At 32.6% G+C, this 26,267-nt stretch overlaps 1 protein-coding gene across 11 annotated transcripts in view; it reads left to right on the top strand.

Moving 5' to 3' along the window:
* METTL15 (methyltransferase 15, mitochondrial 12S rRNA N4-cytidine) overlaps positions 1–26,267 on the top strand; it is a 471,343-nt gene that overhangs the window by 36,410 nt on the left and 408,666 nt on the right. The window contains exon 2 of one of the 11 annotated variants that reach the window (XM_045524135.2): positions 16,244–16,302. The exons of the other annotated variants lie outside the window; for them this stretch is intronic. Coding sequence (XP_045380091.1) covers positions 16,273–16,302 — 30 coding nt within the window. The 5' untranslated portion in view covers positions 16,244–16,272. The remainder of the gene's footprint in view (positions 1–16,243; positions 16,303–26,267) is intronic. 11 annotated transcript variants of the gene reach the window in all.

The raw sequence follows: 26,267 nt of genomic DNA, 5'->3' as shown, positions 1-26,267 counted from the left end.
TACACATGTAATACTGGAAAATGCTGGATTATACACTCTTTTGCCTAAGAGTATCACCAGTTAGAGTCTATTTTCTGAGGGTCAACAGAGTTTTCTTTAATTCTTCCAGTTTTATTGAGGTATAATTGATATACAGCACTGTGTAAGTTTGAGATGTATAGCATAATTATTTGACTGACTTACATCATGAAATAGTTACCACAGTAGGTTTAGTGACCATCCACCGTCTCATACAGATATAAAAGAAAAGAAAAAGAAAAAAAATTTTTCCTTGTGATGAGAACTCTTAGGATTTATTCTCTTAACAATATTCATATATAATATACATCGGTGTTAATTATATTAATCACGTTGCACATTTCACCCCTAGTATTTATTTAATTTATAACTGAAAGTTTGTACTGTTTGACTGCCTTTATAACCTCCACCCCCACCCATAACTACAGATCTGACTTCTTTTTCTATGAGTTGTTTGTTTGTTTTTTGAAGTATAATTGACCTACAACACTGTGTCAGTTACTGATGCACAACATAGTGATTCGATATTTCTATATATCACAAAATGATCACCATAGTAAGTCTGGTTACCATCTGTCACCATACAAAGATATTACATTATTATTGACTGTATTCCTTACACTGTACATTTCATCCCCATGACTCATTTATTGTGTAACTGAAAGTTTGTACCTCTTAGTTTCCCTCAGCTATTTCACTCTTCCCCTACCCCACAACAGATTTTTCTTTTTCAGCATTCTTACCCACCCTCATTTTATTTTTACTTTTCTCTCATGGCTTAGCCAATGATTAATTTTACCAATTCCTTGCATTTTTTTTTCTTTGCTTGAGTCATGTCTTGATGTATAGTTTTTCTTTTTTTCCTAGCAAAATTGTGATACTTGAATCTTATTAACCAGGTGTTTTGGAGTTTTATTAAGGATTTTAAACAGCTGGATGATTCTTGGTAATGTTTAAATTACAAAGGAAAAAGCTCAGTTTTCTGGCCATTTTATGACATCTAAAGTTCAGTAGGTTATGGGAGCCTCATTACCATATCTTATGCTGCTCTCTTCAAAGGCATGACATTTTTCATCTTCAAGGACTCACTAAGAAGGAGGAAATCCCCATTCCCTACTATATTTCTTTTTTATCTCTTTACTTCGATTCTCCCCTCCTTTTCACTCCCCATTTTCTTTTGTCCTCTCTCTAATATCTGGAGTCAGTATACTTACCAATTCTATGTTCTTTTCAGGATTATTTAATCATGTAATATTTGGTCATACTTTTCCCAATAATATTCTTCATTATAATAATGTTGTTTCTGGAGCCCTATTCTTAGCACTTCTGTACAAAAGAGCTTGCCTAAGTCTTTGGCTTTTTGTACCAAAGCTAAGCTAGCTTCTTCATACCTGTCTTGCTGTAGGCCAATAGATCACCATGTTCCTTTAGTCACCAACACATTCAATATACTGATCTTATTGTAATCTTTTCCAGTTTCTTCCTTTCTTACCTATGGTATTCACAGTTCTGCTTGTGGTCATCATTAATGTCAGAAACTATTCTTGAGTTTGTGTTATGTTTTAGAACTGTAGTGGCGATCATAGAGTTTACATATTCTATGCTTAACCCTATGATCTCAGGAAAAATCCATTAATTTATAACTTACTGAATCTATAGCATATAAAGGGAACCTGAAGAATTATAATACTGCATAAAAGGGTGTGGGATATGAGATCAGAAATGTGGACTGGTGCCAGATATTTTAGCAATTTGACTGCCAGGATAAGACACTACTAGGTGCGACAGCTTTGGGCAAGGGAATAATATTCTTCATTTTTCCTATCCTGCTATTTATTTAGCCCCAAAACTTGAATTTATTTCAAGTAGCTTGAAGTTTTGTTACCAGCATATCTTGGCTTCAGTCTCTTTTCTGATTTTTTTAGCCTTTTCTACTTGGAAGAACCTATGTCATAGGATTTTCTGATGATCAAAGTAGACATTGATCATGAAGCATTTCATAAACAGTGTTTCGTAGATAGAGATACAGAAATGACAATAATATGATGACAAAACATACTGGAATATAGATGTAGCCGGGGGGGGGGTGTATGTGTGTGCGCGCACGCGTGCGTGCGTGCATGCATGTGTGTTGGGGTGGGGAGGTGAGGTGGTGAAACTACATAATTTATTCTAATCTAGCAAGTTTAGCCAGTTAGCAGATGTACTACATCAGGGCCATTCTTGTAGCTTGCAATTTTTGAGACTGGAAAGCAGGAGACCTGGGTTCCAGTGCCAACTCTATGTGACTTTGTAGATCATCTTCCCTTCCAGGACACTGTGCCTTTATAGATTAAATAATTGTTTTGGATTAGTAATTATTGAAAGGTATGATTCTAAATTGAAAATACATGATTTTGGAAGATTAGGCAAGTAGTAGTTGAGGATGGATTAAAGATCGTATGAGAGTAGGGCCATCCCTTTTATTTCATTGGATTATTTCTGATGGATTACTCAAACCAAACTGGTAAATGACTGCCTAGGATTCATCTGCTTCCAACAGAAAACTTATTTTAACTACAAAAAGGACCTATATAAAAAAAAAATGATAGCAAAACAGAGTTTAAAGTTCATTTAAAGTTCATTTGCATTTCATAAGTTGAGAATCAATAAATAAAATTCTGAGGCAAGAAAACATCCCTACAATTGGAAACCACTCATTGAGATAACTGAGGAATTTAGAAAAAGAAGTTGGGTAATATCTGATACTTTTACGTTCCTTACCCACCTAGGGCCAATGTAGTCTCTTCAAATTTCAGATATACAGACTACAGGCCTGTCATTGCTCAGGATACATCTCTTGGGCAGGCAGTCCTAAACTCCTTGCCAGACTAGGTTTGAAAGGCTTAATCAGTCTCTCTTCTCCTCACACCCTCTAGTCTCCTACTGCTCCTTCCTGACAAATTGTCAACGAAGTAGTTGGACTAGAAAAATTTTAAGATACCTTCCAATTTGATAATTATACTGCACCAGTATAGTACTGATCCGTCATCAACTTGGTCCATATTTCACTGTTACTGGTTCTTTTGCCTTCCCTTCCCTGTTATTGCCTGTTTCCTTGTTCTTTCTTTTCACTTCTCTCTATTTGTGCCATGGCATTGAGGTGGATTTGTGGGAGAGATCTTGTGGGAGCAAAGGAAATGGACTGATATCTTCTCACTAACACCTCTTCCACATGCAAACACACAAACCAGTATCTATTCTTTTGGATATAGAGAAATGGAGACAGTGAGAACAAAAATTAAAGAGAAACTTGAGGATATTGATTTCGGAAAGGTACTTTAGGAATACCTATACTAATTTGAAGTGGGGATGATTTTAATAAATCAAAGATTCCCCCCTATACACCTCCTGAGGAAAAAAACTAAACAAAAACCCCCTAACATTTATATAATTTCGTTGTAAAGGAGGAGGATATGTTGCTATCACTTCTAGGTATCAGCAGATTGGGAGTCCTACCCATAAGGATTAGAGTGTTAAAAACGGAAGAGAATAATTGCTGTCTATTCAGGAGAGTTGAGACTAACTGTCTTTTAAGGCTTTATTTATCAAAGGTATTCTCAGAAGGTAGTGATGAGCCTGAAACTGTTCCAACCTGTGCAGAAATACTCCCACACTATGTTGTTGGAATAGATTTAAGCACTCTGTAAAACCATGCCAGAAAGTTCTTACCATTTGAAGTTTCTGCCCTCAGTTGGATTAAGAGAAGGAATTTCCCATCTGTTCAGACAGAAGAACAGTAATCAAAAAATAGGTAATAAGAAAAGATTTCCCTATTTGAAATGTGCTTTTTATGGCTGTAAGCTTTTCATTGGAAGAAATTCTTGGTTTTCACAAGACAAATATTTGGACCTGAATTAAAAGCTAACTTATAGCTCTAAGTATTGTACTATATAATTTATTTGTTTGGTTGGTGCTTGAATTCAAAACACAATAGGTATTCTTCGTTGGATTATCCTCACCCTTCCTTCACTTTAAAAACACCACATCACTACCTTCTCATCTCTTAGCAGGATGACTGCAAGAACCTCTTAATTGATCACTTACTTTCAATACATCTTCCATTTTGCTGTTGAACGGATCTAACTTTACATCTGATCATATTGCATTTCTTGGTTTAATGGACTGTAAATTCCTGGCAAATATAAACAAGTTCCTTTATCATGAGGCCCATTCTACCACTTCAGCCTCCTCTTCTGCCACCCCCATCAGACCTGTGATGTTTCTGTGACTTCCCCATGTGCCCTGTCCCTTCTTTTTTCCATGGTGTCATTTATCACATTGTTCTTTCTTCGCCACTGGCATTTACTACACTTTTGTAATTGTCTGTTAACTTACCTGTTTCCTATTTTACAACCGGAGAGATCATATCTACTCTGTATTTCTCAACATTTAGCCCAGTGCCTCACTCAGTAACTATTTACTGAATTACTACTCCTGAGTCTTGTAAATTTCTGTTTCTCTGCTCAGCAAGGTTTAGGATTGCAAGTAGGTTTATGGCTGTTCTTTAAGACCTGTATTTTCTGAATTTTCCCCTGAAAAGGAGTCTTTAATTTCTAACTTTTACCCCTGCTATTATTGGTCCCACCATCTTCCTTTAGATTTCAATAATCAGGAATAGTTACTTGCTCCTGAAATAGGGTCAACCCCTGGCATGAGTGTCTGCTTTATTCACATTATATAACCTTGGTTAGTATATCTCTATTTCTGCTTTGTTTCCCGAGACTTTTATACTTTCCTTCTGTCCCCTTGGCTACACCTGCTACCTTATGTACATTCTAGACAAGTGAATTTAAGTTTAGAGAAGTAAAGTGAGTTGCCCAACTTCATAGAGAGGAAAGTGATAGAATTAGTTTTATATGCCTCACAGCTTATGCATGTTTTGTTCGTTTGTTTTTGCTGTACCACGTTGCCGGTTCCCTTCTGGTTCATAAGCATTATGCTTAAGCTGCTTTCCAAAACTGTCCTGTAACCTCCCCTCTCTTGAATTCATTTCTCATTTCCAAATAGATGGCAGGAAGAAATTGGGGTTCAGGATGGAAAATTTTCTTTCCAGTCAGTTTTAATGGAGATTTGTTTATGTATTTAATGATAGCCATATGGTGGTCATACCACATTCTTTTTATAGTTTGACAGTTCACAGAGAGCAAAAGGGAAAAAATATGTTATGAAACCTTTTTTTTTTTTAAATTCATAGCCTTTGGGGGACTTTTTTTATTCTAGAAATTAATTTTTAAAAAGAAATATTCCAACATGTGATTTATATAGTTGAGGTTGGTTAATTGGTGGGGGAGAGAGAGAGAGAGACAGAGAAAGAGAGACAGAGAGAGATGAGCCCATGAAAATGTTAGTTTCTTGGTTGCTTATAAAGGAGAATAATTAAAGAATTAGAAAACTTCATCTTCCTGTTGTCCCAAAGTTTTGTCTTGGTGACCCAGTCTACTGAGTGGGCAAAAGAGTGTGCTCAGAACATGATGGAACTGGCATTTAGAAAATTCAACAGATAAAATATTACACCCACTGACTCATGAAACAGAAACAATTAAGGTCCCAATTTAGAATGATTCTGGACAGAGCCTCTAATCGTTAGGCTCGTTTAGCAAACATCCATGTGGTAGAGTTGGAAGCATGAGCTAAGTGCAGAAATTAGTAGTGCTTGGGAAAGTTCTGGTTTAAAATCTGAGCTTCTGTTAATCTCCATAAATTGACTCATTTGCATTTTAATATGAATATCTAATATCAATTGAAATAATGGAGCTGTTTGAAATTTCAGCTGAGGAGTCTTATCTGATGTTTCTGTTATTGATTATTTTATCTGTAACTCATAAGTGCAAAGTTTATCTTATTTTCAAGCAGGCATTTTTATTCATTAAGTCTCCAGTGAAGGGAGCTGGGAAGGGAATTAGGAGATCCAACTTGCAGTTAAAAGTCAGGTTCCAGCATAGTGGTTAAGCACACAGATTGTGGAAGCAGACTGTCCTTAAATAGGACAAACCTCTGTTTTTCCTTTTATTATTTGCTTTATGATCTAGACAAGCCACTTACCTTCCCTTTGCTTCAGCTCTCTCATTTATAAAATTTGGATTGTAATAATACCTACTTATATTATAGGGTAGTAAGTTCATGGTAAATTTTAGCAATTTGTAGTTTCTGCCCTGCCATTAACTCGTTATGTCATCTTGGGTAAATTACTTTATATTCTTGGGCTTTATTTTATTTATTTTGTATGAAGAGCTAAATAAGCTCCAGCTTCTGGTTCTAGAGTTAATTTTAATAAAATGAAATAGACATGTAGCAGCTTTTGAATGAGTGTATGACAAGTATATAGATTTTGATGTTAAATAAGAGTTTGAATAAAACAGATTTCTGATCTCAGAGGCCTGTGATTCAGTATTATGTTACTTTGGACAAGTTGGTTTCTTTAAGCTTTAGTAATATTATGTATAAAATAGGTTGATAAGAGCTATCTCATGGTGGTGTGTTCATTTGAAGAAATAACATGCAAAATGCCAATTATAATGCCTGATATATAGTATACATTTACAAATGCTATTGCCTTTAACTCCCTCTTACACAGTCTCTCTATTTTTCTCAGTTCTCTTTCTCAGAGGAACCTCGTTCTAATTTGTGCATTTGAATTTGTGTCAGTTTCAATACGGGATGATTTTAGCATATGACTTAAGTGAATTTGTGGATTGATAGTGAATTTATGAGATAAGAGTAGGCAAGTTTTATCCAGTTCTTTGAGGAACAGAGAGCCATATTAAGGTTGCTGAAAATTAAAAAGCTACAAAAGCTGGAAAGAAGGACCTCCTAATGGCATTTATTATGGCAGGATCAGAATTGAGAACACAGGGAAAAGAGAAGTGAGAAAGCAGGATAAGAGTAAGGTGGATCTCTAGGTGTCTGTAGTATGAATGTGACATACTGTAGGCAACACCAGTCCCAGCTTCTCTTGACTTCTTCATTTTGTTGAGGTCTTTCTCTGCCTCAATATTATACTATATGCAGTAATTCCCCAATGATAAGGACCTGTGGAATGTATTACCCTCCAATAAGAATACGACATTAGTTCTTCATCTGATTTTGCCACTAACTTTGTAGGCTTTGGAAAAAAAAACCACCTAACTTTGCTAAGTTTCAGCCTCTTCTTTTTGAGGATAGAAAGAGGTAGACAGAGAAGGAGTTTGGATTAGATGATTTAAATGTGTTACAACTCTAAAATATTATGGCTCCTAATACTAATCTAAATGTATTATCCTGCCTAATACAGAATAAGCAACCTTAGGAAATGCTACCTTTATTCCAGCAAAATTGCCTTTAGAGCCAATTCTTGATCTGTCAAAAACAAACAAAACCAGCCTTTACTACTTTACAGTTTGAGTAATGCATCCTTTCTCTTTTAACTGTGTTAGAATTTACTTTGTCTTTTCCTTTCCTCCTCTGTCAGATTTCTTGGAGTGTCTCTGCTTGAGTTAACAGCCCATAGGCCCTCTTAGGAGGTGTGAGATGGAGGGATAGGGAGACCATATTGAATTTAAAAGCTGGAGATTTGAGTAAAGGCCAAAGAAGAGAGGACAACACAGAAAAGAGATTAAGAGAATGGGACTTGGAGGAAGACTGCCTGAGTTCAAATCCTGTCTTCTTCCTGTGCCTCAGTTTCCTTAAGTTTAATGAGGATAATAACTCCAATAGAGCTGTACCAAGGAGATTATTTGGTGAGCTTAAGACAGTGCTTGGTAAGCATTGAATAAATGCTTGCTAGAGTTAACAATTATTTTAAAGGTTTTAACTAAGAATCTTATCAGGATTATATCAAGAAGCAGATTGACCAATCTAAGTTTATTTGTATGCCATTTGAGAATAAGTGCAGTAATTAATAGCATAGACTTCATTGTGATAAATATGAATTACTAGAAATCAGTATGACTGGAATTGAAGACTATGTGTGGGAATATGTACAATATTCCTCTTTAGGAAGAAAGATTTCTGCTTGGAAAAATTTGTATGTTCCCACGTGTTTCTAATGTGTTATTGCTCTTACTCTTTAGGGTTTAAAGTGTACCCTAGGGTAGGAAATTAGATTTGGAAGGGACCTTGCAGAAAATCTCATTCATCTCTTCTACCTTATGGAGACATGATCTTGGAAAAAGTACCTATTTGGAGAAGAAAAATGAGATGAAGATCTGAAATTTCTATTAAGGCATATACAACATGGGAACATTTTCTAACTTGAAAATAGCTAGAATGGTTAGAAATTCATTTTTCTGTTCATGTCATAAATGTATTTTTTGTTTTTGATTTTCAGCATTAACATATCTCAATGTATTAGGAAGGTGTATCTTCAGCAGTTCAATATGCCGTAATTCTTCCTGACTGTGGATAGTCATTACAGTAGAATATTTGAAGTCTTTAAAAATGACCTTTTCAAATAGATAAATATCTTTGCCCATAAACATTTATGTCATCACTTTGTAGATGTTTTAAGTCACTCTCATTTTTTTCTGAAGAAAGTTAAAAATTACCAGTGCTTTATTCCCAGGGGAGGGGGAGGGAATAAAACAATGAATGAACATTTGGACAAAGTCATTTTCTTAAATGATACAAACTCCCAAAAAATAATTTTTGTGAGTTGGCAAACTTGTCTGTAGACAAATTTGTTTCCCTTCTTGTATTATAAAATTATGTATTATCTTTTGAGAAACTTACAAATGATAGTATGGATAATTATTTTTATTCTCTGGTAGCTTTAGTCAGCAAATCTGATGGCTCTACCCAGAAGATAATGGCTTTCAAACACACATAAAAGAATAGAAGATATCCTTGCATCAAAATTCTGCAAAAACAGACACTTTAGTTGTTTCTGAAAAACATGGTTGTTTAATCCATGATAGATATAAAAGAAATGATATTTAGCCCTTGTTCATGAAATTATAAACCCCCATCTCCTCATTTCATGAAAGATGTAATGATTCTTAGCTACAGGTCTATCATTGGAAAGTAATCAATTAAGGAGGAACCGATGGCATGATTTTTCTCTTAATATCAGGTTATTATTCTACTTTCAAAATTGCTTCTGTTAAGACAATAGGATTCTACAATTAATGACCTGGCTTAAGTTTCAGATTTCAAATTTTTGTAGAAATTTAATCTGTTCAAGAATTGTTTCCTTGATATCTTTCATAAGTGCAGGAATATATACTGATCTGCTGAATTTATTCTCAGTGTGACCCTGGCTTCTTAAAAGTGACCCTTACTGTTTTCCAAAAACTTCTTTTTCTTTAAATGTTGGAGTGGATATACTTAATTCTGGCATAGAATTTGTGCATATGAAATCAGTATGATGATAGAGATTTTGCAATAATTATAAACCATAGGCATTTGTAAATTAGTATAATAATGGTAATGTTTATCATTGCCCTACTCCTAGTATATAAAATGTACTAAATGGCCAAAATATTAAAATATACAAACCAATAGCAAAGATTACTTCCGTTAATAAACCTAGCAAGGCAATAGAACTCTGTGATGTAGCTCTTCATTTAGTGCATTGATTCTCAATTCTGTCAGACCTATTATCCCCTTTTTATTATAAATATTTTGTAGTATCTTTTTTCATCCTAAAGATATAGCCAAGTATATACAATAACAAATAAATGTAATGTACCAACTATAATTTGAAGAAATAAAGGGAAGCAAATCATAGTAAATGTTAAGTGTTACATGTAAATGCTGGAAAACAATGATACAGTGGAAGTTTGGAGTTAAGATATATCAGAGATCATATAATATTTCATACAAGAAAGATAGTAAGTTGAAAGAGCTAATGTACAGACAGACACTAGAATAAAAAGTGATGTTAGAATAAGTAGTAACAGACCACATTTCTTAGTTTTTTGAGTAAAAAGGTAATCACTAGCCAAAGTAGGAAAACATGAGAAGACAAAATCAAATTGGAGAAAATGAGTAAGGCCTTATTTTAAATGTAACATTAAAATATTTGTCTAGTTTGTGACATAGGGTGGTATAGTAATAAACTATGACTTGTAGTTTGAAATTCTTATACATGTATAAAAAAGCCTAAGAAGAACAATTTTAGTGTCATGATGAGTTCAGTTTGGTGTCTATTGAGTTTGCGCTGTTGGCAGGGCACTGTAATGGAGATATTCAGCAGGTAGGTGAAAATGATAATTAGAGTTCCAGAAAAAGGTTACATCAACAAGATTTACCTTTGAAGATCATTCACAAAGGAGGAATCATTGAAGCTGTAAGATTAGATGATATTATAATAAAGAAGACAATAGTAATAATAGAAATTAACATCATCATCATCACTGCTAACATTTGTTTGTGTTTACTATGTGCCATGCGCTGTACATCTCCTTGACATACCTTTTCTCACACAACCCCTATGAAATGGGTGTAGTACAATTATTACCAACATCTCCTTTTTACAGATAGAACAGCTAACACAGAGAGATTGCCTTAATTCGCATAGCTATTAAGTGGAAGAGTTTGAATACAAACTCAGGCAAATCTGGTTCAAGAACCTACTTCCTATGAAGTAGCCCATTCCTATGGAGGAGCGCATTCATTTTAAAAGCAGCAGTTAAAAGAAAGAAATAGGAATTGGTGAATGGAGTAAATCGGAGTGTACATTTTCATGGAAGGCCAAGGACAAGAGTATGGTAGTTAATATCACAGGCTTAAGAGCATTTTAGAAAAGGCCATTGGATTTGGTGATGAGTAAGTTCTTGGGAAGCAGTCATTCAGTAATGTTATAAAGCCCAAGAAAATTATCAAAGCATGTGTTTTTTCCTCCAGAATTTCTAGAAATTTTTAATATTCTGTTTATTTGTCCAATACCCATTCTGAACTTGAATATACTCTATCAAATTGAATGTGAGCCGTAGCAACCATGCTGTAGCCATTCTTTTAATAAATCCTGATGTCACTCTCAAAGGAAATCTATCAGAAACAAGCAATCTAATTTTGGATTTGTTTGGGGCAACAGAATCTGTTGAAAATACCAAAAGCAATGATTAAATTAGTTCTAGATGGAAAGACAAATATTGCAGAAAAGTTTAGTGTGAAAAGTAAAAAATTTTAAATATGATTTGTACTATGTAGTTAAGAAGAAGTAACTCATCATTTTGGGGTGTGATAATGAGGAGAGAAATATTCATGTGGGTGTTTTGATGATTAATTAGTTGATGTGTGTAAAATGCTTGAAGAAAAAAAAAGTATGGCATAAATTCTAAATATTATTATTTTATTCCCAGAATGCTGTCAGGCTTCATGGCTGCCTTCCCATGTGCTCATCTTTCTGCACTTGTTGCCAAAACTTCTTTCCACAGCAGCACTGCTTTTGCTGTCATCTGAAATCTGTTCCACATTTCTTTTTTCAAAACTCTCTCCACATGCTGTTACTTGATTATCTAATTTTAATAGGATGCTTTTCTTATATATAACTATGAAGGTAACCATATGTGTATATCTGAAACTAAATACAAAGTATATACATAGCATTTACATGTCACACAGAGAACATTACACATAGCAAACACATTTTCTAACATTTAGTTCCTTAGGTAAAATTATTTTGTTTTTGTATATATTTATAAATTTATATATTTTTAATTTATATATGTATATATAAAAATTTGTATGTTATATATATATATATATATATATATTTCCCAGAATCACCTGACCCAAAATGGCCTATTCCCTTGGGAACTTAATTATCTTTAAAATATAGTGAGCTGTTTTGTTAATTCTTCAATGTTCTATCTGTTATCCAGATCCCTTTTCCTTGTTCATTAAAATAGGAACTTCAATTTGAAAACCTGCCACAACTAACATAACTTCTTTTATTAGAATTATTTATTATTCATTATAATTTTAATGCATTTTCCAAATTATAATTTATGTCTCTTTGGGAAAGTTTTTTTTTTTTAAGAAGCAAGCCAAAATATTTTTCTAATGGGCTTAAAATCATCTAAAAATTTTTGATATGAAGTTTAGAGATAATAGTAAAGTCTGAAGAAAATACATGCATCAAATTATCGCATATACAGCTCTTTAAACATAAATATTAGTTATCCTTGGGGATTAACCACTGCCAAAATGAAATCACTGTATTTCATTGGTACTTTATTTTGGTATTTAATTTATTACACACACACACAATCTCACTATTGTATCTTTCTTTACTGATCTAAAACTAAGACAAGCATTTAAAAACTGTTTATCTGTTAACAAAATGATTACTTAAACCAAAAGGCACATTAGAAGGTAATGTTATCATGATGTGATCATTCTCTTGATATCATAAAACTAGAAATAATGCATCATTGCCTTTAATCCCATAGTCTGACTACCTTGTAACCACGGATTTCATTCCAGTATTGGTGGTGTAGAATGTATTTATCTGGAAAAAATGTTTCTGCTTGAAGGAGAGTAAAACAGATATTGTATCATGGTGTATAGTTGTCTCCCCAAATTTAGACATATGTGGTTTTCTTTTGCTTTGAAAACCTAGATTATAATTATTTCAGTGTTTTCTGAGTCTAGTTGTATACATAACTAATTTGCACTTCCTCTTTCTCCCGCATTGTGCAAACGCTATACTTTATTGCTGATTATCTAATTCTCTGCTGTTAGTGATCTTGGATAATGATGTAAGATTAGTTTCTGTGTTCTCAATGATAGTGTGAGTTTATAGTTTAAATTGGTTAATCTGGAAAACAACGTAAGTGCACAGGAAATATCTTAGGAAAACTAGGGGGAAGTACAGAATATATCTTCTCGCCCCAGTTCTTGTTTTTTTAGCTTTCTTCTTGATTAGCATTCCCATTTCTGGTATTATGAGCTATGTTGTATCATAATACTCTTTCTCAGATGTTATTTCAATATCTTATCATTGTGTTCTGCTTACATGGATTTTCTTTTGTTCAGTGTAAATTAACTTTTTAAATGATTTTATTTCCTCAGTGTAGTCTTGAAAACATGGAGAAAAACTGGTTAGCATCCATCTATGGAAACTTTGTGTTTTAGAAGATTGTCATTTGCCAATTGTAATGAAAACTATTTAAAACCCTTATTTCAATTTTTGCCTACCTTTAAGAAAAGATTCCTATACTCACATTTTTTTATTCTTTCTTTTTCCTTCCTTTCCTCTTTTTTCCCTCTTTATGTTTCTAGCCCTTCTTACCTTTGTCACTTATTTATGGAACACTTCTATGTTCAGGCATGGATGTCTAAAAATATAAAAAATAATAAGACAATGACACCCTCAGCCTGACCAGTGTAGAACTGGGTGTGTACGTAAACTAAGTGCAAGTGATTACTGTTATAAGTGAGAAATGAAAAAAATACTACAAAATAAGAAATTCTGGTGATGTATGTCATATATGGTAGGGTAATTAAGAAGAATAATCTCCCTGCTTTCACTCTTTTTTAGAACTATTAATCCAAGTGATGATTTCTTTTAAAGAGAAATTTTATTTTATTTTTATTTTATTTTTTTAATTTTTATTTATTTATTTTTTGGTGGGGGAGGTAATTAGGTTTGTTTACTTATTTATTTATTTACTTTTACAGGAGGTACTGGGGATTGAACCCAGGACCTTGTGCATGCTAAGCATGTGCTCTACCTCTTGAACTATACCCTCCCCTGAGAAATTTTAAAATACAGAAAAACACAAATTATAGGACAAGTAACACCCCTATTCACATACCCCTGAGTTAATATTTTGTCTTAATTTCCTTTAGTTGATTTTTTAAAGAAATACAACATTAATAGACACAATGAAATTCCCTTTAACAAACACAGTTCCATCCTCAACCCCTTTTGTCCAAGGGCAGCTGTAATTTGCACTTTAACTTGTAGGCAATGAGGCAGTCATTAGCATCTTTTAAAAGGGGATTAACATGCTTAGGTTTGTTTTCTTAACAAGAAAAGAGGGCCAAGCAGAGATTAGATCAAAATGGGGAGAGACTGGTAGAGAATTAATGAAAATGCTTATGTAATAATCTAGATGATGATTCTGAGAATTTAACTAATGGAATAACTGCTACAATGGGGAGGTGAAAGTAGATTTGAGAGTGAATTCTGAGGATGAATTCAAAGAACTAGATAATTGGATATTAAGTTTCAAGGAAAATCAGATGTGGCTGTCATTTTATGTGTTTTGAAAACTTAACAGAAGAAAGATTCTCCAGATGTTTTTTTATCTTGGCTATTCAAATCTTTGAAAGCATCAGATTTAAAATTAATGTTTATAATGTAAGGGATTTTTCCACTTACATTCTTCTATAATGAACATTATTTTAAAAATTAATTTAGAAATTCAAGGCAAATGTGATATAGAAGAATACTAAACACCCATTAAAACACTGATGTAGGTTCATAGAAAGGTGATATACCAAAATTACTGACTGTAGAATCACAGGAGGTGATTTCTATTAAATTTTTAAAAAAATTTTAGTCATTTTTAATGGTGAACATAATGTTTTTTAAAATTAAAACTTGTTCTAAGTAACTAGATTTGTGAAATATTTAATAATTACAGTAACCATAAATCTATGGCTGTTAATAATAATGATTCAAAGTCAATATAGGTGTTTCTGGAAAAAGCATAATTTCTAAAATTCAGTGCAAACTCCTACCAGATGAGAATAATTCTACTTGTTCTCTTTCTGCTGCAACAGAGTGGTGATTGTTTTAAATCAAGTGATTTCTGAGCATATTTCCTAAAACTTGTACAGAAGCAAAGTTTGTGCTTGTTTGTTTACTAGTGAACTAATGATTTTCTCCTAGTCTGGTGACCCTGGGCTATCTGTGGGTCGTTGAATGGGGCTGCTGTGATTGTGAGGGTAGGGCATGTAGCCTGTGGAATTCTGTAGAGAGCAACCAGGCCAAGATCTGGTTATTTTGTTGGGAGAATCCAAGTATCAGTACTGGTGAGTCTTTTCTTTTGGGCTTGTCAGTTTTTCCAGAGAAGAGTCCCCCAGTCTCCCACCCACTCACACTGAGTAGAGGGGAGTCCCTGGGGTCTCTAGGGAAGGGAAGAGGACTTGCATTCAACTGCCTCGATTTCATTGTACACCTTTCTCTGCCCTCTGCTGTGCTTCGAGACCAGTCTGTTTGGACTGTTTCTCCAGAGAATGAATTTTCTGTCCTTTAGAAAGGGTAGTGGGAGGAAAGATGGGCTCTGACTGATCCTATATGAATTCCAACTGCTTCTGCTTTCTCTATCCTATCTCTTTCCCCATCTTCTATGGAAGCTGGCACCTACTTCAGCTTCTTAGGCTCTGACAAGTCAGTTTTTACTTATTTGCACTGTCATTTGAACAGGTATTAACATCTCTTATCTTTGTTTTGGGGAATTTACTCCTTTTCATTTATTAATAAATGATCTTAAATAGAGTTTGGGGAGTATGCATTAATTTTAAAATGAGAGAAAGGTAAGTAAAAAATGATGATTGGAGCATGGAAAGAACACTGAACTTAAGATCAGCTGACCTGAGTTTAGTCCTGGCTCTATGTGACTTGTAGCATGCAGCTAGGTAAGTGGCTTAACTTTATTCAGCCTTTGTTTACTTATCTGCAAGACAATATTACGTATCACTTTGTATTGTTGTGAGGCTCACAAGAGAGAATATATGTGAAAAGTTTGACAAATGTTCTTTTTTTTTTTTAACATAGCTTAAAAATATGATTTAAAAGCATATCCTGCTTCTAAGTAATTCTGAGATTATTTTAATCTTAGTTTTTAATAATGAGAATGAATAATATTCTAAACATTTTAGGTGACATTTCATTTTAACACATTTTTATTATTAGTAGACTATCATCACTGGAGTGATGCTAACTAAATATAGTGACATAGTAAAGATCCTAACTGAAAATTTCACTCTTTAAGGTTGATTTCTTTAGTATTTTTATGATTATTTACATATTTTAAGAAACTTTCAAATCTTTGCTCTTTTTAAATTTAGTTCAGCCATAATTATAGAAATTGATATTTCTGATTCAGAAAAACGTGATTTTGTCTTTCATCACGAAATAAATATGGCTTCGGAAATGAAGAAAGTTAAAATAAATATTCTAGGGAGCTGTGTTTTGTCTGGCTGCCTGCCTTGTCTTGCCTTTTCTTTTCCTTTTCATTATCTTTTCTAGGCATGTGAAGAGGTATTTGCTACTAAGAAATGAACACTTTGGCCAGACTATCTGAAAAGGTAGTTACCTTTGCAGAGTGTTATGTCATAAAATGAACTGCTTTCTTCCTTGGTGCATATTTGTGAGTCTAGGTAGCGTATAGAAACTCTAAATTCCTTAGATCATTAATATAGATTAAAGCGATTAAATTTCCAGATATGTTTGTATTTTTTATTCAGTTTTGATAATCCACTTTTAATTAAAGGAATGCAGCACAATTTTAGCATCAAGCCCATCTAAATGCACTGGAGCTGATCTACTTTAAGAGAACATAAATAGATCAGTCCCCTTTTCATATTGTTCTGGCAGCTTGTGTTATATTGGGGATGATTGGTTTATTGAATATAATACCTTCAAAGGCATCATGGCAACTATGTCTCAGGTTGCTAATTTGATGATGAAAGCTCATATATTATTACCTTTTTACTTTTTTTTATTGCATTAGAGAATACTAATTTTCTTTATTTGATCCATCACTATTTTCTACCTTCCTGTTATTTCTAACAGATTCCATTTATTACACCATGTTTCAGCATTCTACTAACTGCTTTATATTCTGTATTACACTTGATCTTCACAATAGCCCAATAGTTATTAAATCCCTGTTTTAGAGACGAGGGGACTGATGCTGAGAGATGTTGAGTTGGTTTCTCCATTGCCTCAGACACTGCGTTAGGTACTACCAGCCTCTTGAGGGGATTGAGAACAGTTCTTAATTTCTGATTGTCTCCTAATATCAGGTCTATATGCATTTCTCAAAGAAGAATAAATAGAAAATAGCAGTATTGGACTATGAGAAAGTTTTGCAGCCCAAGGAAAGAAAAGCAAGTTATGAAGGGCTTAGAAGAAAATCTATCTTTTGTTGACTACTTCCCTCCTCCCCCCTTTCACGTTGGTATTTTATTTTAGTTTGCATCTTTATTATGAGACTCTAAGAAATTAATGAGTGATTGGGGCAGCTGATTTGGACATGAAAACTCTTAAAGATTTTTGAACCTAGGCTTTATAAAGAGGTTTGAAAATTTAAAGAAAATTTATAAAGATATTGCAGGGAGTTCCCATATAACCTGCATCTGTTTCCCATGTTATTTAACATTCTACATTAATACGGTACATTGTTTATAATTAATAAACCAACATTAATAGAGTATCATTAACATAAGTCCATACTTTATTCAGATTTCCTTAGCTCTTACCTAATGTCCTTTTCCTGTTTCAGAGTCTTATTCATTATACCACACTATGTTCAGTTGTCCCGTCTCTTTAGGCTCCTCTTGGCTATGACAGTTTTTCATCCTTTCCTTGTTTTTGAAGATCTTGATAGTTTTGAGGTATACTAACCAGGCATTTTGTAGAATGCTTTTGGAGGGGGGAGCAGATTTGTCTGGTATTTTTATCATGGTTAGACTGGGCTTATGGATTTGGGGAAGGAAGACCACAGAGGTAAATTGCTGTTTTAATCACATCATGATAAGAGTATATATCATCAATACTATTTAACACGATTTATTTAAACTTCATCACCTGACTGAATATTTGCAGATTTCACCATTATTAAGTTACTTTTTTTCCCTTTCCATGCTGTACTTTTCAGAAGGACATCACTACACACAGCTAACACTCAAGGGGCTGGGAGAGTTATGCTCCCTTCCTTGGGAGTGGGGTAACTACATAAATTATTTGGATTTCTTCTGCATGCAATATTTTTCTCTTTTCCCTCATTTTTAAATTAATTCAGTCATTTATTTATACCAGCATGGACTCATGGGTATCTATTTTATATTTGGAATATAATTCAGTACTTTATTTTGTTGCTCAGATTTGTTTCTGTTTTGCTCTTGGGAGCTCTGTCAGTTGGCTCCTATATCCCTTTGACACACCCTCATTAATGAAGGTTTTTGCTTTTTGTATTTTTACTTAGTTAATTTCTTACTTCCTATCACTAGAAATGCTACAGGTTCACTTTGTATACATCCTGCCTGAGTCCTAGAATCATCTATTTCTCCTTTATTTGGAGAATGGTGTTAAAAACCAAGGTCTGGGTGGTGGGTGTGTTCATTGCTACTTGGGTGTCCTTGATTTTATACCCACTAAACTGACAGAACAAAGAAAGGAAATAAATGTGTTTATACTAACCTGTTTTTATACACGTATCTATAAACATTTCTATATGTAATCATGTGTATCTTTATTAAGCTAACCATGAATTCATACTGATGTCTCTGCTCTATTTTTTTATTTTTGTCTGTTCTTACAAATTAAAGTCCTTTGAGATTTCTTTCTAGGTTCTGTTCTAGCATATTTGCTCTCCCTGTTTTATACTCCCTCTTCTCTAGCTAATACGCTTTTTAAATTTTTTTATTTTTAATTTAAATATTTGAATTCTCCAATTATAGAAAGGTAATCATCCTTATTAATATCTTTATATCTTACATGTCTTCTAGAGAATCTTAATATATAAACAAGCAATTACAAATCTTTGCCTTTTTATAGATATTAGGAAGATTTTTTATTCATTAGTAATATGAGTTGTTAATACGTTCCCCACATTTGACATTTGGCTTTGCTTAAAGAGGATATTTTTGTTTTATTATTTCTGGATTTTTTAATCATAGTAAGCAAGGACTTCCCTACTTCATTTTTTTTATAACCAAGTTTTATTTAATACTGTGTGTTTTTATTTTTACCTTTAAATACTGAATCTATTTGGAATTTGCTGAAATATAAGTACTATTTAGAACTTATTGTAATACGTACATTATGAAATATTAACTCAGGTATTTGTTCCAAACATTTCTCTCTTTAAGACATCCATTTTGGACTCTTGAATCATACATCTGTCTCTGAATTGGAGGTTTTCTTTAAATTTCTTGCTGGCATCTATTAAAATTATTCCACACTACTCTTACTAACTTTCTCAAACTTGCACTTCCTCATGTCTCAGTGAATGGTGTGACCAATTAATTGTGTAGGCCAAAAACTTGGGTATCACCTTTGAATTTCTATCTTTTCTCACTCCCTTTACCTAATAAATAGTCATTAAACCCTGTTGAACTTACTTCTAGAATATGTCTCAAATATATTTGTTTCAACCTGCTTTGTTGCCTTTGCCTGAATCTAGGCCACTACCATCTTTTTCTTAGATCACTGCAGTAATACCATACAGTATCTGTTCTTGATGAACAAGAAAATTTTTTGCCCCAAAAGAGCGCACATTTTGCTGAAGGAGATAGAAAATAAATGGGTAAACAAATATATGTAGGCATATATATTTTTAGGTGATGATAATATAAGTTCTACATTTTGTTATAGGAATGTTAACTTAGTGTTAGTACGGTGTTTAGAGGTAGGAAAGAAAACTGGACAGGGGGAGATTAATTAACAGATAAAAGACAGTGAAGGCCAGAATATTGATAGTGGTGGAAGGAAATCACAGATTAAAAAAAAAAATAGTAAAAATGTTTGTTTTACTTTGACATTTCAAAAGAAATATGTATTAATTTTAGAAAACTTAAAAAATTCAGATAAGTTTAAAGAAGACCAAAAGTACCCCTATAATCATATAACCACTGTTAATCCTCTTGGCATATATCTTTCCAAACTCCTGTGTTTATATGATTTTTCTTTTTCTTGCAGAATTGGAATCATACTATTCATACTTTTTTATATGTTAGCAAAAAATGTAAATATCTTTTTTCTATAATATCATCATTAATAATATAACTCGGGAGCCAGAGTGTCTGGGGTGGATTCCTGGCCCTATAACTTACTAGCTGTGTCCTTGGAAAGTTACTCCACTTCTCTGTGCATCAGTTTCCTTATCTATAAAATAATAGGGGTACAGTAGGGATTAAATCAGTTAGTGTTGGAAAGTGTTTAGAATTTTCTAAACATTTAGAAAATGTTCTAAATAACTGTCTGCAATTATTATTATCATCCACTATTCTTCTACACTATTAATTTTTTTGATGGTACATCATATAATATCTAATGGAGGTAGAGTAGTACTGGTATTTGTAGCCAAGCAGACCTGACTGTGCTACCAGTTATTACCTGTGTGACCTTGGGCCATTGATCTTACCGCTATGAGATTGTTATCTTACATGTAAAATGGGGTTATGGCAGTACTATGTAGAGTTTTTGTAAAAAATAAACTAAAGCATTCATATAAAACACCAACTTAGAAAACTTCCTGGCACGGATTACATACCCAATAATAAATATTACCTGTTATTCTTGTCAACATAAAATAACTGCATAAAGGGCATCAGAAGTCTAAGTTTTTAAATAGTGTTTTTTTAAAATTGAAAAGCTATGAGTTTCATAAACGTCTTGCCTTTTACAAATTTAATAATTCTGAGGTGGACATACTAGGAGAAAAGTTCTATGTAAGTAAAAGCTGATTTATATTGTACTTATTTCTTACATTTCTGCGTTATTTAAGATATTTGGTAAGTCTTTTTAGAAATGAAACATTTTGATAAGTTCTGAAAGAACATACAAAACTTTGAAAACATTTTTATATAAACTTTTGCTGAAATAGTCAAATGAAATGTATATTTTGCAAAGAAAGAATTAATACCTAACATTTTATTGTATAAATATCAACCAGTGAATAGGGGCTCTTCATTGAAAATATACAGTAGAATTAAATTTTTTTAAAGTACTTGAATCTGAATCAACAAAAATGCTGATTTCTACAAAGATGATTGATGCAAATGACTTCAAATTTGAAACATTTTCTGGTAGAGCAGATGTTTTATTTGAGACAGGTGTTTCAGGTTGTGTGAAGACTCCAACTAAAATGTTTTCTGTGCATATAAAAAGCTGTATTTAATAGGAAATATGGCAGTGTAGGCACAACATTTGGGTTGTATGGATTAGGTAAAATAAAAAGTGAAAATCAGAACACAGAACTCTGGGAACTAGAAAATTATATTACTCACAGGATGAGATGAACTAGGAAAGCATTTGAAGTTCGATACTTTCTTAATTTTCTTGATTTTCTTGGCATCAGTTTCCCCATCTGATGTCATAAAAGTGATGGAGTTTATTGGAATTTATTCCTAGAATTTCTTTAGGTTCTGAGAAGGAACATACAATGTAAAAGCCTGATGAGAGGTTATGGCTTCAATTGCTTTGGGTGGATGGATGGATAGATGAATTTTTGTTTTAGAGTTGGACAATCCTTCATGAGTTTGTTGTATGCATGCATATGGGACAGGAATTTAAGACAGGGACTAATTTAAGACTATAACTTTTACTATATTATCACATCTCTGATTTAGGGCTTCAGTACTTCTGCTTTCAGAAGAAATACTTAACACAAGTTACTTGCTTTTCATTTTCCATAGAGGTGGAAGTAATTTGATGCCTGACTGCTTAATTTGCTTCTATTATCCTTTGCCTGCCCAGACATTCTACTAGCTATGTGGTTGCTTATTTAGGATTTGCCATTGTAAGAATTCATACACATACACACTGCTCTTGAACCAGCATATTTCTATATGGCAAAGCATCATTAATATTTTTTCATATTAACAAGCATAAATAAAAAGTGCATTTACTGTATAGTATTTTGCTATAAAAATATATCACGCATAAACAATTTACTGCTGTTAGAAATTCAGCTTATTTCCACGTTTTGTTATTGTTCAGTATTTCATGGAAAACTGTTAACTCTTTTATGTAATTATTACACTGGCAATAATTACTTGACATAGACCAAAGGTTATGTACATTTTATGATGTTTGATACATCATAAATTGCCCTCCAGAAAATACCTACCTGTTGACATTCTACCAGCAGTGTTACTGGGGGTCTTTCCTGCAAGACCAATAAGTAATATCCTTTTTTATCAAGAGCATGTTATTTCTATTTTCGTTTTCATTCCCTTATTATGTCAGAAGTTAAACATTTTAATTGTCTATATGTATGTCTTTTAATATGCCCATTTAATAAAATTTCAGGTGTTAATAATCTTATTATTGTTTCCAGCAAAAATTTAATATTATTGACGTGAATACTTTCAGATCGTATTCACTGAAAGTATTTTACCAAGTTTTAAAAATTTATCTATAAATTGTCCTTATAGGTTTGTTGTGTGTGTGTCTCAGAAATTTTAATTTTTATGAAAGACAGTCTGTTTTCCATTCATTTGACTGTTTTTTGTTATTATTTTCATGCTAGGATAGCCTGTCCCCACTCCAGAATTATATTGATATTCATTTATATTTTCTTCTTGTACTTTAAATGTTTCATTTTAAAATACTAATTCTATAAGCCAAATGCATTTTATTTTTACCCAGTGTATGATAAAAGAAAATCTTTTTGAACTGATTCAAACTGTGTGTATGCATGTGCACACATGTATGTGTATATTTAAAACCCAATCGAGAAATATTTTAATTGGAACTTTTAGTTCATTTGCATCTAATATAATCACTGATAACTGTGGGTTGAAATCTATAATCTTACCTCTTTTTTTTTTTCTATTTAGATGGGTTCGATATATATTATTATTATATTTAGCCCTTATTAATTTTCTGTATATATATATATTCTTTTTTCAGTAACATTTTTTAAGTGAAGTCTGGCATACAGGCATGAAAATACAGATATTTTAAGTGTACAATTTCATGAATTTTTATAAATGAGTATATGCTTATAATTACTACCCAGGTGAAGGTATAAAACATCCTGGTATCCAGAAGGCTACCTCAGAGGTAACCACTATTCTCACTTTATCACCTCCTTTTCCCGGTTTTTGAATTTTATTTAAATGAAATCATAAAATATATACTAACTTATGGCTGATTTTTGCATTCACCATGTTAGTGATAGTCATTTATATTTTGATAGGATTAGTAATTCATTATTTTTTTAAATTGCAGTGTGGTATTCAATTCTATGCACATACAATAATCTATTTGTCCATTTTCTTACTAATGGGCTTTTGAGTAGTTACCAGTTTTGCCTATTTTGAATGAAGCTAATGTGGTCATTTTGGGGCATATCTTTGAGTAGTCATATGCAGCCATTTTTCTGCAATATGTACATAAAAGTGGAATCACTGAATCATAGCGTAAGTAAATATTTACCATTTGGTGGATGCTGCTAAACAGTATTACGAAGTAGTTTAATCTCTTTACAATTCTATTAGCAGTGTATGAGTGTCCCAATTGCTTCTCAAACTCAACACTATTTGGTATTGTCAGTGTTCTTAATTTTAGGATTTTTTTGTTGTGTGTGTGTGTTGTGGTATTTCATTGGTTTCAATTTGTATTTCTTTGATGAATAATGATGTTAAATACTCTTGACAGACTCAAAAGGTTCCAAGTCAAGTTCTTATCCTGTTACCTCATATCTTACATTTTTCAGCTGACAGAAGCATAATCCCACTCAGTTGTTTAAACTGAGAGCTTGTGATGTCTTCCCTGTTTGCTATGGTAGTCTATAATGTTCTGTAAGTGTATACATGAAGTCTTTATTATTGAGTGAATAAATGAGCAAATGAATACTGACTCCTCCACATCTTTCATTTCAAATTGATATGTTTTGGCAATTGTAGATCTGAAACATTTTTTAATATCTTGTTTCTTTTTTCTGCTATCACTGCTATTACGTTAATCTTTCCATGATATAGATTCAACAAAACTGACTTAAAAGTAACCTGGCCAATTTGGTTATAAACCTAAAACTGCTCTAAAAATAAAGTTTATTTTTAAAAAAGTTATCTGAAACTGTGATTAAGTTTTTGCTTTCTGTTTCCTTTTTTTTTTTTCCCCCACTGGCTTGGCCCAATCAGTGAGGGTTGTTATTTAATGACTAAGAAGGGCCTGGGACCTCTGCCATTTAAGTATAGTAATCCTCAATCCTCTCTTTGTATGTCTCCTCCCTAGAGAATTAGCATAAAGTTTCTTAACAGTCTTCTTTTCTGAGGTTGACAAAAAGTGAGGTAGAAACAAGATGATTTTTATAAGCAATACAAATGAAAAGAATTACATATTTTAAACACTAATTTCCCCAGTTCCTTGGTACTTTATTTAAACTTTTAGGCCTTTTCTTCTACTGGTGGTTTCCAAGACTTGAGTAAGAAAAATGAATTCTAATAAATTGCTGTTGAGTATTTGTTACCAGTTTTTCTTTAGTTGTTGTTGGTAAAGAAAGTAAAAGCATAAATAAATGAAACTTATACATACACGCTAAATTGTTGATTTTTTTCACTCGGTTTTGTTTCCTTCGTCTCAACTCTGACAATACCGATTGGAGGTAATAATACTGATTGATGTAAATTTACTTTTCTGTCTTTTCTATTTGTCTTGTGAAGCTAGAAAACAGGCAAAAGGCAAGATAAATAATAAAGAAAATATTCATACTGAGAGACATGAATAACTAACCTGTTATATAAAGACATGGTCTCAAACATATGTACAGAGACACACTGATGAGTCATAACCAGTTGTAAGTAATTTGTCGCTAATATTTAAAAACATTACATATAAGTACTTAGGACTGTGCTTGACTTATAATTGTCAACTAGCCTATTCTTATTATCATTACTACCAAAATTTTGCAATATTTTACTTAAACTTTTAAAAACTGTAGCTAATTCAAGTTAATTTTACTGTAATGTATCACTTAATATGCCAATATACACTCTTATAGGGGAGAGAAAGGGTAAATAATAGGTACTGGCTTGGAATCAAACCATAGTCTATCTTCCTTACAGAGTTGGCCCTGAGAAGTATGTGTAACCCATGAAAGCCATCTTTCATGAAATGGGCCGAGAAAATCTGAGACTGCTCTGATAGGCAGTTCCTGGGTAAAGGAGATATATTGGAAATTTGTTCTTAATGTTTAATCCTACTTAATCCACATTTTACTTAATGTCTTTAAGTTTAAAACAAGTATTATAAGAAAAGGGAATATTGCATTTTTAGAAAGCATAAAATACTTGCTTTATATATTCTTAAAATATTTTCTGATTTGAAATCTATCTATAATGGTCTCAAATTACATATAATAAGGTCCTTAGGATTAGGGGTCATATTTTTTCTGTATTTGTTTTACTGTCCTGCAGTGTGTTAGGTATTGTAGCAGTTGACTGATAGTTTCTTTTTTTTTTTTTTTTTATTAAATTGAATTCTGTTTCAAATAAGTAAACATTAGCATTTAAAAGAAAGGCAACTGGAGCACAAATTTCTTCTAAAAGCATTGAGTTTTAAGTCGGATTGATTTGGGCTTGAATCCCAGCCCCACCTCTTAAAAACTTGGGCAAGTTGCTTCATCTTGAGCCTCAGTGTCTATGTCTTGTTTTTATTCTTTATATTTGGAAGTATGATTATACCTGTCTTTTAGAATTGCTATTAGTATTAAATATATAAAAAAGCATCTTTAAATTAGGATATAATAGCCATTGAACAATTAGTAGCTATCATCATCATAATTATCGTCATTATTTTATTATTGATACTTCAGGATCAATTTGACTCTGTACTAAAATCAAAGCAATCCATTGTCCTATACTGCATTTAGAAATAAAATAATTTATCAGTTATTACCCACTAATGGTTTTAGGTTTAAAACTGTTTGAAACATTATTTTAAGGCCCAAGTTAAAAGAAAAGTGAAGAATCATTTTTTTCTAATCCTGCACGTTATTTATTCATTCACTTAATAAATATTTATGGAGCTCTAACTATGTTTCAGTTACTGATTGCAACCCTGAGAATGTAACAGTTAACAAGAAATATCTGTGTTTTTATGAAACTTATGATCTACTAAGGGAGACATAATTAATACATAATCAAATAAATATATAAAAATATGCACATTTATATGTTATATATGCACTTACATATAATATATAAATACTTATATATGCATACATGTATATATTTTTAAATATAGTAGAATCAAGGGTTCTGTTTTACAACCGTGTTAAGTTTTAGATGTATGGTAGAAATCCAACTAGAAATGACAA

Source organism: Camelus bactrianus, chromosome 10 (assembly GCF_048773025.1).
Source record: "Camelus bactrianus isolate YW-2024 breed Bactrian camel chromosome 10, ASM4877302v1, whole genome shotgun sequence".
NCBI lineage: Eukaryota > Metazoa > Chordata > Mammalia > Artiodactyla > Camelidae > Camelus > Camelus bactrianus.
The sequence above is the reverse complement of the archived record's forward strand: the minus strand, read 5'-3'. Positions and strand labels throughout refer to the sequence as shown.